This window comes from Polyodon spathula, chromosome 9 (assembly GCF_017654505.1).
Source record: "Polyodon spathula isolate WHYD16114869_AA chromosome 9, ASM1765450v1, whole genome shotgun sequence".
NCBI lineage: Eukaryota > Metazoa > Chordata > Actinopteri > Acipenseriformes > Polyodontidae > Polyodon > Polyodon spathula.
In genome coordinates, this window is record NC_054542.1 from 22017796 (window position 1) to 22032322 (window position 14527).

The window sequence follows — 14527 nt, forward strand, 5'->3', positions numbered from 1 at the left end:
GATTAAAAAAAAAAACAAACAAACAAACAACAACATAAAAGCAGTTACATGAAATACCAGGGCAGGCGTTTGAAAAATCACATATCACATATCATTACCCCGTTAAATAACCCACTCATATTCGCGCTGAAGTGCAACAGAATTTTAACATGACACTATTTTCGAATTAGCGTGACGATGGAAGCATTTGGTTGGTTATAAATGACATTGCATACGCCCACTGCATACATACCATGTGACAACTTCAACTTCCGCTGTGAAACAGCCGCTCCTGGCCGCAGTAATACTCTATTGTTGAGAATAGGGAATAGCTAATCCAGCATTTGCAGACACTATTTGCAACAGCCTGTCTCAAAATCACAACAGAGGTAAAATATTTAAATAATTACATAAAGGGAATGTATGTAGTTCATGTGTAATGCTTTGTGTGTTTTTGTACGCGTAATCTTTCACGTTTTCTGTAGAGTGTTTTTCTGTATATTGTTTTCCAGTATTAAGTAAAACAAATGCTATTGGATAAAGTATAAGCCTTTTACGTATCCTTTAGAAATTCGAATTTGAAATTGCAGATGCTAAGTTAAAGGCTCTTTGTTAGAGTAACGAAACGTGCATGTGTCACGTGAGTGGCCGCGTGCGAAAGGGCAGTCTGAACAGTGCAAGAAGACACCAGTACAGTACGAGTCACCAAATGAAAAGAATAATCTAAATGTGGCAAAGTAAATCAAGACTGTGTTTAGACCAACCTCAGAATTGTCTGAATTTTGAAGCAGAGCATGCATGCATGCAGTCATGAGTGTTGAGATTTGTACCTTGGCTATATTACTAAGTTCCATTTGGTCATTTGTGACTAATTTGCAGCTTTTAAATAAGGTGTTTCATTTGCTTAAAGCATTCACACGGAAGTGTGTTTTACAACTTGCATGACTTCATATATTGTTCTCAACTGTCTGTCTTCATTTATCCAGGAAAGCATAAGATGACAAAGAAACTGCTGATTGATGTTGACTGCGGTGTGGATGACGCACAGGCGATAATGATTGCCCTGGCAGCTCCTGATGTGCAGGTCTTGGGGATAACCTGTGTTTATGGAAACACTTCCATAGACAATGTCTGCAAAAATGTGCTCAGAGTTCTCAAAGTTTGCAAGAGGCTTGAGGTAATCATTAATAAGGGTAAATTGCAGTGAAATTACAACGTTGCAATACGCTGTGGCCTGCAAGCAATTTTAGATAAGACTTTTAACATTTTCAAACAGCAGTGATGTGATTCACTGAAAAGCACACATTCTATTTGGATGAAATTATCAAAGCAAAAGACACGTGGAGAGGCAAAATTGGGAATTGTGAGTTCTGTATAAGAGCAATGTAGCAGGACACTAGATACAGCAGTGGTAAAGGAAATTGCAGATAAATTGAAAACATAAAGACAGTAATAACATTTGAAGCTGGTACTCTTCCATTACGGCCTGTTTTGGTGGTTGTAGCACCCTTTTAGTTCATAAAATGTGCCTAATGAGTTGTTTGTAACAATAACCATTTTTTTTATCCTGTGCGAAGGGGATATAGTGGAGGCAGTCATGTCACCTGGTAGCTATCAACTACAGCAAAACTGAAATGGTTCTTTTAATATTGGGGAAGCAGTGCATTCAAGGAGCACAGAACAAGCGATCTAATCACAGCCCCTTCTCTGTGGCCTAATAGTGTCCAAGCTCAGTTCTCTAAAATTGAAGGGCAGGGCTGGTGGGAAGCGTCTAATTTTTAAAATAAAAAAAAAAAACAGGAGGAGGGATTTCTAAAAGAAAGTAAAACTACTAAGCAATAATTACAGACAGTTAAAATGTATAAGTACAGTGAAAACAAAACCAATAAAAATAAAGCACTTCTGTGAGAGAGAGATAAATTCGTCTCTTCCCTCTCTAAATGCTGAATCTGCCTTAAGCCACATCCACGCTCAGCTATTTTCCTGCACGTCTCTGCAGCTCTCCTCTGCTGTGTTGCTCTGTCCGGTTCTCTCCCTGTTGTGCAAGACACTTGTCTGTCTCTGTCGGCCACAGTTGCTGCGGTGCTCTGTGTCTCTGTCTGTCTGCCTTTACTGCTGCAAGCTGCACTGCGCCTCCCCCTGTTGTGCAAGACACTTGTCTGTCTCTGTCGGCCACAGTTGCTGCGGTGCTCTGTGTCTCTGTCTGTCTGCCTTTACTGCTGCAAGCTGCACTGCGCCTCCCCTCGCCTCTGTGCTCCGTCTCTGTCTTTGTCTCCCACAACTGTTGCAAGCTGTGTCTCCCATTCTGTGCTCGCTCTGCTGTTTTTAAAGCCCCTTCGCAATGGCAGACTGTCCTGTATAATTAGCACATTAGTCAATTGAGGAATGAAGTCCAGGTGAATATCACATTTACCTTAGTGAAGAAAAGAAAAACTAAAACAAATCATACATAAAACACATGTAAATCATAGTAATACTTATTGCACAGTGATTATATAAATGTGAAGAAAGGAAAAATAAGTACACAAGTATATTAATGCCAAAAATTAATAAATGGTAGTTGACACCTGCAGCACATTCACCTGCACAGCTGTATATGTATTGTTGTATGTCACACCTACATTTTTTTCATATATGGGGAGAACTGCTTATCCAATTGCCATTAAACAATTTTAATATTATTTAGCTTAAGTTCTAGAGTATCATATTCTGGGAGTCTAACTATATGGTATTCTGTTAATACATGTCAAGGTTTTGCACTTTTTTTTTCATCGTAGTACAGCTGTACCGATAATTTTTAATTTACAGCCGTAGGAGGGGGTGTTTGTTATTGATGTGCTTGTTTTACTTGAAACAATTTGGAGCAAAATGACTTGGTGTAAAGATCAATAACCCAGGTGCAGCATCATTTCAGCCACTCTGTAGTTAAAGAAGGTTTTTTTTTTTTTTTTTTAATTTCCTTGTAGATTCCTGTGTTTCGCGGTTCTTCTGGACCGATTCTTTCGGACTCCCTGAATGCCAGCCATTTCCATGGGGAGGATGGCTTGGGTGACTGTCCAGACCCGGAAGCACCGGGATTGGACCTGATCCACAAGGAACGAGCAGTGGAGGCGATGATAAGGATCGTCACTGAACATGAGGGGGAGGTGAGGTGGAATTAATGACGTGTACGCTTCTTTTTTTAGTCAAAATCTGTTTATTACCAGGGTTCTCCCTGGCTTGACTGCAGTTCAGTCTGACAGCCAACAGATTCCTATGACTTGATGCATAAATCAAACCAGACTGCTTAGTTGCGCTGTTAGAAACTTGCACAAGGATTCGATATAGTCCTGTTTATTTATTTATTTATATATATATATAAGCACAATTAGGTGCCAGGAATTTGCTCGGAACTGATGCTTTTAACAGCAATGTTCATATAGAAATTAGTGTCACTTGAGTCTGGAGGTTATTAATTGGTTATTTAGGCAGGCATTTAGGGTAATTAGATTTAACAGGTGCCTGATTAATCAAATTCTTGGCAACTTTATGTGCATGCAGATCTGCAATACAGTGTGTATGTGGATAAGCGAATGTTAATGTCCACAATTACAATAATATATTTAAGCTACAAATGTATTTTAGAATAGTGTGCCATGTGTAGCGTATTTTAAAAAATGTTTTATTTTAAATTATTTTGCCATGTATGCCTGTCATGCCTACATTACTCCCCAATCATAACATCTTTCTTTTTACCAGTAAACAAAGTGAAATTTGTTGTAAAAAATCTGAGGTCTGCCTTCTTGCTCTCGAAAGCCTAGAATTAAAAGTACTGTATTGAAAACATTGTTTAAGAATACGGATATATTTATTATGTTTGGCATATTAAATATGTAGACCTGCTAACTAAATAATTCTAAGGTACACCTTTGTATTTAGGAAGGAAGTACAGGTTTGTTAATGTAATTAATTGGTACATTTTTATATCGTAGCTTCACAGCATGCTTATGTCTTGTGACAAAAGCGTGTATTACGTTTTTGCCTGTGTGTTGCAAGCTTGTCGACTGCAGGCTTGTCTCCCATGTGATCTCTGCAAAATGCAAAGCAACACGCAGGCAACAAATGTGTTCCTGTTGTTGCCGTCGACAGAAGTTGCCCGTGTGACTAGGTCTGTACCGTCACATCGTACTATACTTTCCTAGATTTTGGAAATGGAAGTTCCAAAAATATCCTCGGAGTAGGAAAAAAGAACAGAGCTGGCAAGTAGAATGCTCTCAACTGGAATCTGCTGTAAATCCAGGTGACCATGATGTGTAAAGTTTCTGTAATATTCTAAAATCTTACAAAGTTGTTGTAAACAACCTTTTTAATTAAAAGATGCAAGTACAGTTATGGTGACATCTGAATTGGCATAGCCCCTCCTTAATTAACATTAAATCACACCTACTGACATGGCACTTTGATGTTTGTTGTAAACCCATGTTATAATAAAAAGAACAGGGTAGTGTTTTTTTTTTTTTTAAATTTCAGGAACATGCTGTCATAGCATGCTTCCTTTATTTTTGTTGTAAACATGTGCTGTTAAAAAAAAAAGTCATGGAAGTCCCTCTGAAGAGCATTTTCAATCTTGTTTATTATCATATTCTAAATATGTTAAATTATTATTGTTATGATTGATTGTTGTTATTATTATTGGTTCATTTTAAGGCTGAAATCTGTTGACTGTAGGACTGATCTCCAGACAGACCATAGCAATGTAAAACCACAGATTAACTTTTATTATATCCAGACTATATGTTTATTACAGATGATTGTACTGTAATATACTTTAAGGAAAATGTATGTTAAAATGTGTCCAAGTCATATAACAAACAAAAGAATACCCAGATAAACTGAATGAAACAATTTTTCTGTGACTTGTTTGTAGTAGCCTGTGGTGGGTTATGGGAGGAAGTGATGTGACCCGGAAGTGATGGAGGCAGGAAACACGTAGTTGGGGTTGGATTTTTATTTACAGCACACCCATAAGTACAAAGTCCCGATCGGTGGGTTTCCACACGATTGCAGTGAACAAACAAAAAAAAAAAACTGCCTCTGAGGCTTGCAATGAAAAACAAACAATCCACAAAGAACAGCAGGTGGCTTGGGCTCCCTCTCCCAAGCAGGAATAGTAGTTCTTGGAGATGCCTAAGATCACAGGTGAAGTCTGGGCTCGAAGGCAGCTGGCCTGGGAATCCTCAGTCTGGGTATACAAGCACAACAAAACAAACAAACTCGCAGAGCTCCCGCAGCACGACCGTCTCAGTTCAGGACAGGGAGACCGACTGGCAGAGCCCCACCCCTGCAATCAGTGCACTGCCCCACCTCAGCCAATTGTTGATTGCAATAATGGGGCTCGACCATGAGGTCCTGCCCCAAGTTAAGATGGCCGCTACAACTGCGGCTTCTGCCCCAACCCTGACTCCGCTTTTCTCCTCGGTCTCAATCCTTCCTGCACAGCGCTGCCAGTAGTTGGGAGGGCGAATTACAAGAGGGACTCCTTTCACTCCTGTCACATAGCCCTAAGGTGTAATGTGCTCTTTATTATTTTATAGGTCTGTCTTGTTGCTACTGCACCGTTGACTAACCTTGCTCTGGCAGTAAAAATTGATCCAAGTTTTCCTGAGAAACTGAAGAGTCTTTTTATTATGGGAGGAAACATGGAATGTAAGTTTTTGTTGCTGTATGAATTTTTTTGAGTTAGATCAATAGTTTGATGTGGTATACCTTATGAAAAATGGGCATTAATCATACATGTCAGCAACCTAAAGGCAAATGCAGACTGGAGCAAAATTCTGATCAGGAGACCTGCATGGTTTGCAGGTTAGACTCCAATATCACTATTAGCATTTCAAAATAATAATGATTGGGGATGTTTGTTGTTTTTTTTAATGTATCATTTTTTTAATGCGTTAACTTCATTTCATTTTTAAATTATCAGTGACACCTTTGTTTTTTTTTTCTATGTGTAGCGAGAGGAAACACGACAGTCTGTGGAGAGTTTAACTTTGCTGCAGATCCAGAAGCGGCCTACGTTGTCTTGAAAGATTACACGTGCCCTACATACATTGCCACGTGGGAATACACGTCTTATCACAAACTCCCCTGGGTGAGGATCTAACAGGCTTAGCCACTAGAAATACTTCAGTTTGTTACCTTCTGTGCAAAATAACTTAAAGGAAGGGGTTTGAAGACTGAAGCCACCATTCAATCCATATCACAATGTGCAGTGTGATGTGTATCGTGGTATATGTTATGGACTTGATTGGTTATTTTGTATTTAGGATATGTAATAAGCTCAGATGACAGGGTTAGAAACTTACACTTACCTTCCACTCAGTCCTGGGTTTCAGAACCCCCTTTGTTTAGGTATATTATTACAATGACCAAGTGCTAATAAATCTGTTCTGAACTGAACACATTTATCACGGCATGAATATGTAGGGCCTGTGGGATTATTATTTGGAGTTGATCATGCGGCTACAGTGCCGTGAAACAGTATTTGCCCCGTCTGATTTTCTGCATTTTTCACATTGAATTTGGTCAGATCGTTTTGTGGGTTGTGGTAGTATATAGAGGGAGTATATATAGAGGAGTTTGGTGTACAAGGTAATCAAACATGCAATCTTCAGGTGCGAAAAAGTTATTGCCCCCCTAGGTAACGCAACCCAATTAAAGGGATAATTAGGGTTAGCTGTTTGAATACTTTGGTTACTAGTCAGGCCTTATTTGGGCCAGCCCTGCCCAATATAAATCTAACTTTGGCCCTTACCATCAGAGTAAAGTTGTCAGCACACAGGTTCTAGAGGCACATCATGCCACAATCAAAAGAAATTCCTGAAGACCTCCAGAAAAAAGCTGTTGATGCCTATCAGTCTGGAAAGGGTTACAAATCAATTTCTAAGGCTCTGGGGCTCCACCAAACCACAATCAGCCATATTGTCCAAATTGAGAAAGTTTGGGACAGTAGTGGAGCTTCCCAGGAGTGGCCGTCCTGCCAAAATCTCTAAAAGAGCAAGGCGTAACATCATCCAGGAAGTCACTAAGAACCCTAGAACAACATCCAGGGATCTGCAGACCTCTCTCACCACGGCTAAGAAGTGTTTATGACTCCACCATCAAAGACACTGGGCAAAAATGGGATTCATGGCAGTGTAGCAAGGTGGAAACCACTGCTTACTAAGAACAATATGAATGCTTGTCTCAGGTTTGCCAAAAAGCACCTGAATGATCCTCAAGAGTTCTGGAACAATGTTCTATGGACAGATGAGTCAAAAGTGGAACTTCTTGGCCAACATGGGCCCAGTGCTTGCGAAAACCAAATGCTGCATTCCACAGTAAGAACCTCATACCAACGGTCAAGCATGGTGGTGGTAGTGTCATCATTTGGGGATGATTTGCTGCATCAGGACCTGGATGACTTGCCATCATTGAAGGAACCATGAATTTTGCTCTGTATCAAAGAATTCTACAGGAGAATGTCAGGCCATCCATCCGTGAGCTGAAGCTGAAGCGCAGCTGGGTCATGCAGCAAGACAATGATCCAAAACAAACAAGCAAGTCTATCAGGATGTTAAATCAGTGTCCTTGTAAGTGACTCTGCATATAATGCACAGTTCACAGCCTACCTCTGTAAAGCACTTTGAGGGTGGTCCACTATGAAAGGCGCTATATAAAAATGTATTATTATTATCATTACTGATTTCTTAAAACACAAGACAGTGGGCTCATAGAGACTGAAGGGGATAGAGATAAGAGATACAATTGTATATTGTTAATACTGTAATAATAATGTAACTTATTATATAATGTATATTGTTAATACTTTACAAAATCTATTTAACATCCTTTAGGATTTCTGTCATAGTTGGATGGACCAGAACACAGAAAAAGCCAGATTCATGAAGAACATCTTTGCCTACAGTATGGAGATGACAAAAAGCGATAGGATTAAAAACGAGACGGTTGGTGCTGATGGGTTTTTGTCTTGTGACTCCTATGCCATGGCTGCAGCTATTGATGAAAAAGTTGTTGCAGAATACATCGAGTGTGCAGTATCTGTGGAGCTGTCAGGAAAATTAACCAGAGGGATGATGGTCCTAGATACCCTGGATCTACTTAAGAAGAAGCACAAAGCCTTTGTTATGAAAACATGTAATTTAGAAAAGTTCCAATGTTTACTAATGGCAGCCCTTAAATAACCAGTTTTTATCAAATTCTCCATCTAGTCCTTTTGTAAGGATGCATGAAAAGTAATATCAGATTTGAATTCAAAACTTATTTAACAGATTGTTTTCTTTTGTATTTGGGTATCTAGTGTATCAAAGTAATTGTATGTGTGTACTTCCATTAGCTACATTGGTGCAGTTTAAAAAAAAAAAAAAAACATGGTATATTACTTTGTTACAGGAAGCTTTTCTTTTCTATGCCTTACTCTCAGGTTATCAGTTTATGCTTGTACTGGGGCCATTTCACCCCAGCAGTGTCTTCTAGGTCACAGCATGTTACTGAAAGCATGTCATTCAGTAGGGGAAGAGCTGTTTGTTTATTGACAGAAAAGAAGCCTGTGAAGGAGTGGCAACAACACAGTCTAAGGAAGTACTAGACAAAGCATGGTTACTAAACAGTTTTCTTCAATCTAGTGAAGTACCAGATATCATGTTTTGAATTTAAAATGTTTGCTGCAATGTTTCTTTCATAACTACACATTTATTATGACAGTTCATAAATTGTAAAATGCAAAACTTGGAAATGAAAGACATATATATATTAGGACCTAATATGTTTAATGTACAAGTACTCCAATTTTGTGTAATTCTCGTTTTAATAGGACAGGGCCCTTTGCCTTTTATATTGGCAAGTATATTTTGAAGTGTTCTACTTTCATGTTTCATATTATGGTCTATGAAAGAACCAGTTTAAGATTAAAGAACTGCTTGTAATTGCGCTATAGCAGTCGCTTACAATGTACCCTGAAACATTTTAGCAAAGGGATCACTTATTTGCATATGTGGGCCAGTTGAAATATTTTAATATACATTTTTAAAAATATTTTTTTTGTCTTTTGCTCTCTGCTTGGTACATATAAATATGCTTGTCTTTTTAGAGACATGAGGAATAATTTAAGATCCACTGCTGAAAGACTAAAAGATTAATCAGCAACTTGTAACAGAGATACCATGGAGTGGTCCATTTTTAGATTTCTGAAAGACTTGCATCACCCCCTTTTAGATTTTCATGAAATGTAGTACACATTATATAATAGGATGTTTTATGAAAAATGCTAAATAGATTATAATCCTCTAGCCTCAGAATTACTGACCATCGTTAACATTGATGTATGTTATATGACAGACCTTTATACAAATAAGTACTGTAAATAAAAAGGTTATTAAAATGCAGTGTAAAAGCAGCTTACCCTTAGGTCTCCGTTCTAGAGAAAGACAAGTTATTATGCAATGTTTGGATGTACACTTTACCATTTTTACCTGTTTTTCTTCCATTTAATCTGAGAAATGTCAGCCTGACCCTGAAGTTGTTTCTTGTAGGATGTTTCAGTGACATGTCATTTTATTTGTATTTACTGACTAGTAGGAGCAAAGGACTGCTTACTTCAGTTTTTACTGTATTTGTAGTGCTTATTAAATATGAAAACTATCTGGAAACTCTGGTTTCTGTTTTGTTGTTTAATTGTTAAGAAAATCAGTAACATGAAGAAATGTTTTTTTTTTAATTTTTTTTTTTAGTAATGTCCTGTTTTTTTGCTAAATCTTAAAGCAAGGCTTCAGGCAAAGAGGGGTTTGGCAATCTACGCACCAGTATGCAGTTTCTCTTCTGTTGTAGGGGCTTACCTTGTCTTAATTCAAGAAACAGTTGAGGTGATGAGAAAACAGCGTCTGCATATGTGAGATAGCATTTGTCTAATAGCAGATCAACAGGCTTAGTCATCTTACTGCTGTTTTCCTGTGCAGATGCGAAAACTTCTAAATTGCACACCGGTATGTAGCCACTTAACAGTTCGTGCAAGGCATACATTATAAAGGCCCACTTGAAGAGCTGATGGCTTCCCTTTCCAGGGGCAAGCAGCTTTATACTCGTCTGCTGTTCTGGCACATGTGCAAACTGGAAGCCGCTCATGAGGTCAAAAAGGTTGGATTTTATAAAGTGGGTCATAGCCCTCCTCTTCAGAATATAAACTCACATTGTTGCTAACTTGGAGTATCATCATTAGAGACCTGAACCTGTCCCTTTTCAAAAGTCGAGCTGCAAATGTACCGTATAGGACCGGATTTGTGGACCAGTAATAGAGCTCTTTCTTCCTGACAACACTACAATGGAAAATAAAAATAGCCTCTGCTCTTTCAGTGTCACAAGAGTCCAGAGGCTGCAACTAGCAATGGATCTTAAAATCATTTTGTGGTCAATCACTTTCTTTGCATATCGGTTTGTTTCTACTTTTATGTCTGAGCATGGCTTTGCTAATGAAATATTCAACAAATTTGAGCGGTCCAGTTTTTTTTGGTTTTAGAGGCCATGGGTTACTTTAAAAGGTGGGATAATAGGAACGTTTTCTAGTTCAGTGTCCTTTTTTATTAAAAGTTTTATGGCATTCTCAGTTTCCAGCATATTGCTCAAAAACACCATAATTTGGGTCACGTAATGGCTCTTCTTTAATTGCAAAATCCACAGCTTCTGATTAATTTCTAAAGACATTTCCATTTCTTTATGGGTTTTTCACTTTTACAAGCTGTTTATAGACTAAAGGTTACAGACTGGCATTTGTCACCAGCAATTCAATTTTAAAGAATATGGCATGCAATACAAATTAATAATTGGAACAACATGTATTAACAGTGAATATTCATATAAAACATGTTATGGTAACTATTCAGACAATCAAGTTGTTACTCCAGGTCTTTATTATATACAGTCATAGTTGTGTGGAACTAGGGTTCATGAATATCACATTTTCCATGTTCCTCTGATGTACGTACATTTCAATAACCCTTTCTTCCTCTGAATCTTGATCTGTTATCCAGCTATACAATAAAACGGAGAAAATAAAACCAGGTTAGTTTATTGATAAGGACACATGCTTTGTAAGGATTCAAGACTAAGGAGTTTATTTTTTTTAAATCAGCTGTGGGCAATTAAGTAGCCATAACACAAACTACCCCGGAATTAAATAAGAATCAGAGTATAGCTTAAACACTAAGAAACAAAAGCGAGTAAACCTTTATAACTGAGGCTTAGCTGTCTTCTCTGGTCATTTGGGATTTCTGCAGACAGATACAAGTAAATGACATGATGGTGGACTACAGATAAGTTATACACGGGCGATCCTCGACTTACGACGCACGGCTTTTGCATTATTACCCTACTTCGACTTTATGACATTGATACGGCATTTACGAAACGGCAAGACCTGAGCCATGCGTCATGTGCGCATGCTCGGTGTCCGAACTGCAGTACCTGCCGTGGTCGCTTTGACTGAGTCTAGCGGGTTTTTTTTCTTTTATGCATGTTAACTTTTTTTTTTTTTTTTGCCGTTAACAATGTCCGATAAGAGCATATGGCTCAAAACGAAACCTAAACTGTGAACTCTGCCACATGATGAGGGGCTTACTTCAGGCGATCGTATTTCCTGCTATGAGTACCACATACACACCGAATACATAATTGGAAAGCCCAAGTCTGTACTTGTAAACAAGCCAGGAAGGTGTCTGAGAAATATGTGCATAACCACGGGGCTGAGTGTAAATATTTGCATGAGTACGGTATAACGGGTCATGTTTTGTAAAACTATTATCTGGCTGAAGAGTCAGGAACGTAACCCCAATTTATAACATTGCTCCTATCGGAAAATGTGCTTCGACTTAGAACGCGACTTTCAGAAACCAATTGTGTTGTAAATGCGAGGACTGCCTGTATATCTATCTATCCATATCTCTCTCTCTCTCCCTCTCATATATATATATATATATATATGTGTATGTGTATATATATATATATATATATATATATATATATATATATATATATATATATATATTTATATATAATATATATATATATATATAAACACTTACTTAAATATTAGCTACATATCAAATACTTACCATTGATCTTTTACATTCAAAAAAAGAAACTTGTAACGCTTTACATACTCCTCCCTTTAAGCACTCTCTCGGACTCTTCCCTTCCTATCAGAGTAAAACAAAAAAAAAGTGTTTATATTTTAGGATGCTACATCAATGAGTAAGTTACTTGTTTTTTACACACCACACACACACACGAAAAGCTCTCAAACAGTAGTGTCATCGCTCATGCTCAGGAGATTTAAATAGTTGGTACCAATTGGTATTGTTCAAACCTGAACAGTGTGTTAAACATGCCAGGTAAAGGTCGGCATGGAGCTCCCAACAATAATACACGAAACACTAATCCACAAGCAGATGAGAAAATAAGACATATATGGAATCCTATCCCTCTTTATTCATTCATTCTAGGATCCAGTGTAGTGTTAGAAACTTACTTAAAGTAAATGCTAAAGTCAATTACACATCATTTTTTTGCAAACTTAAATTGGAAACAGACCAATTTCTGTTAAAACAAAAATCAATTCACAATTTAGACAAAATAAGTCACTGTAAAGTTGCACAAGTAAAACAATGTTTAGGCATGGGCAGTGCGCTGCGTACCACTCTTTAACATGGTGAGAAAATACACTATACTTGTGCTGACGCAAACGGGTATGTGCAAATGACGTTTTACTCAGAAAAACAAGGTCTTTGTTCCGGTCCTGAAAAGAGTACGATATGACTCAAACCCGGGAATTTCAAAAATTTCTATATAGATATTATATATATATATATATATATATATATATATATATATATATATATATATATATATATTAATTATTAAGTAATTACAATTCTTACAGATGAATGTGTCTAACTGATGAGCAACATTTAATGGGTTACTTAAAATTGTAACCCCATACGATTTTGTGGGTTAACTACAGTTGTCTTAGTAGTGATTTGTGCAGTAGTCAATCACAGCATTGACAGTGTACCATTTTCTGACCCTACATAGGTGTAGTGTTATAAAGTAGTAGATAGTCACAATGAGGTACGCATACCAAAACTTGACCTGCGTAATATTAGAAAGTGGTACGCTGTGAAATTTTGGTACAAGTGCAGTCAATTATGATGTGATTTTTTGCAAACCGTTAAATTATACTTTTTTTTCCAAACTTAAACCAGAAACAGGAAAAAAAAAATCACAACAAAATCTGTTCTTTTGTAAAATTCAAGTGCAAAACGTAATCATTTTTTTTATGATAAAAGAATTACTATGGTAAACATATATATATATATATATATATATATATATATATATATATATATATATATATATATATATATATATAAAAAAAAAAAGACCGAAAACAGCATAATGTACCAGATTTGAACGGGCACTTTCGTGTTTTCAAACCGTAAGTTGTTTAGACATGCGCGAGCAATTGCGGTTCTCTGCGTACAACTTTTTACCTTGCCCTTAAAAATAAGGTTTCGTGTTTTGGCTTCAGTAGAACCTTTGACCAAGAACCTGTGCACGTGACCATAACGCAAAAACGGACCCGGTCATTAAACATGCTGAGGTTGAAAATGTAGTCGCAGCAGTTAGTATGAACCAACTGTTTGGTTATGTACATAACACTGACTAACCTACATGTCCGTCAGAAGTTCTATATCAATACATAATGTAAATGATCTCTCTAGGCAAACGTGTTAGACTGCATCGCTGTGTATACGGGTTATAGGTAGTTTGTTACGTGCTTTAATTGTATTTCACGCTAGTAATGTATAGCTTTTTTTAAAATCAATCTGTAATTGGCAAACCCAGGACTGGAAGACCCAAAAAGCTGTCTAACAAGGATGAGCAATACTTGAAGATAATATCCTTAAGGAATAGAAAGAAGACAAGCGTTGAACTGACAACAGAACTGGCAGAAGGCAAGGGTGTCGTTGTCGGCGGTCCTATAAAAAGTGCGCACTACTGCCGGGCTAGATGACCGAAATGCAGAAACTTGACTCCTGCTTTTTCTTCAGCCAAGATAGGTTGGTGCAGCCTGGAGGTCGCTCTGCACAATAATACACCCCTAAGACAAATCTGTTATGTGTTTGCAGATATAGATATACAAAGCAGGGATCACTCGTGATCTGCTGCAATAACAAACTTAACCCACCTTGAGAACGCAATCATGTTGAAGCAAACACGACTTCAAATCCTCTCTTACGCCGGAGCACGCTTTATTGTCGTCCTCTTTATCTTCATAATATTTCGGCATCCCCGCTAAAACAAGATGTTCTCTATTATTAAAGAAATACCTACAAAATCAAAATGGTTAACTAACGCGTTCTCTACTGCATACAATTCACTAATTGTTGTGAGGGCAGCCATGTAAAACAGACGTGCAATTGAAACCTGCCCTTTACGAAGGTATTATGGGAAACGTGGTAAT

At 37.6% G+C, this 14527-nt stretch overlaps 2 protein-coding genes across 2 annotated transcripts; one reads left to right on the top strand and one right to left on the bottom strand.

Annotated features, from left to right (window-relative positions):
• The first annotated feature begins 237 nt into the window (after window positions 1-237).
• Window positions 238-9654, top strand: LOC121320502 (inosine-uridine preferring nucleoside hydrolase-like). Its single transcript, XM_041258887.1, has 6 exons — window positions 238-368; window positions 966-1156; window positions 2946-3125; window positions 5553-5664; window positions 5970-6106; window positions 7851-9654. The coding sequence occupies exons 2-6, from the start codon at window positions 977-979 to the stop codon at window positions 8196-8198; spliced, it is 957 nt and encodes a 318-aa protein (XP_041114821.1). The 5' UTR covers window positions 238-368; window positions 966-976; the 3' UTR covers window positions 8199-9654.
• Window positions 9655-10649: 995 nt separating this feature from the next.
• On the bottom strand, window positions 10650-14518 carry LOC121320504 (cytochrome c oxidase assembly factor 5). Its single transcript, XM_041258890.1, has 3 exons — window positions 14252-14518; window positions 12117-12200; window positions 10650-11036 (listed from the first exon to the last, which is right to left on the bottom strand). Exons 1-3 carry the CDS (start codon window positions 14351-14353, stop codon window positions 10995-10997), a joined length of 228 nt encoding a protein of 75 aa, XP_041114824.1. The 5' UTR covers window positions 14354-14518; the 3' UTR covers window positions 10650-10994.
• Between the last annotated feature and the right edge of the window lie 9 nt (window positions 14519-14527).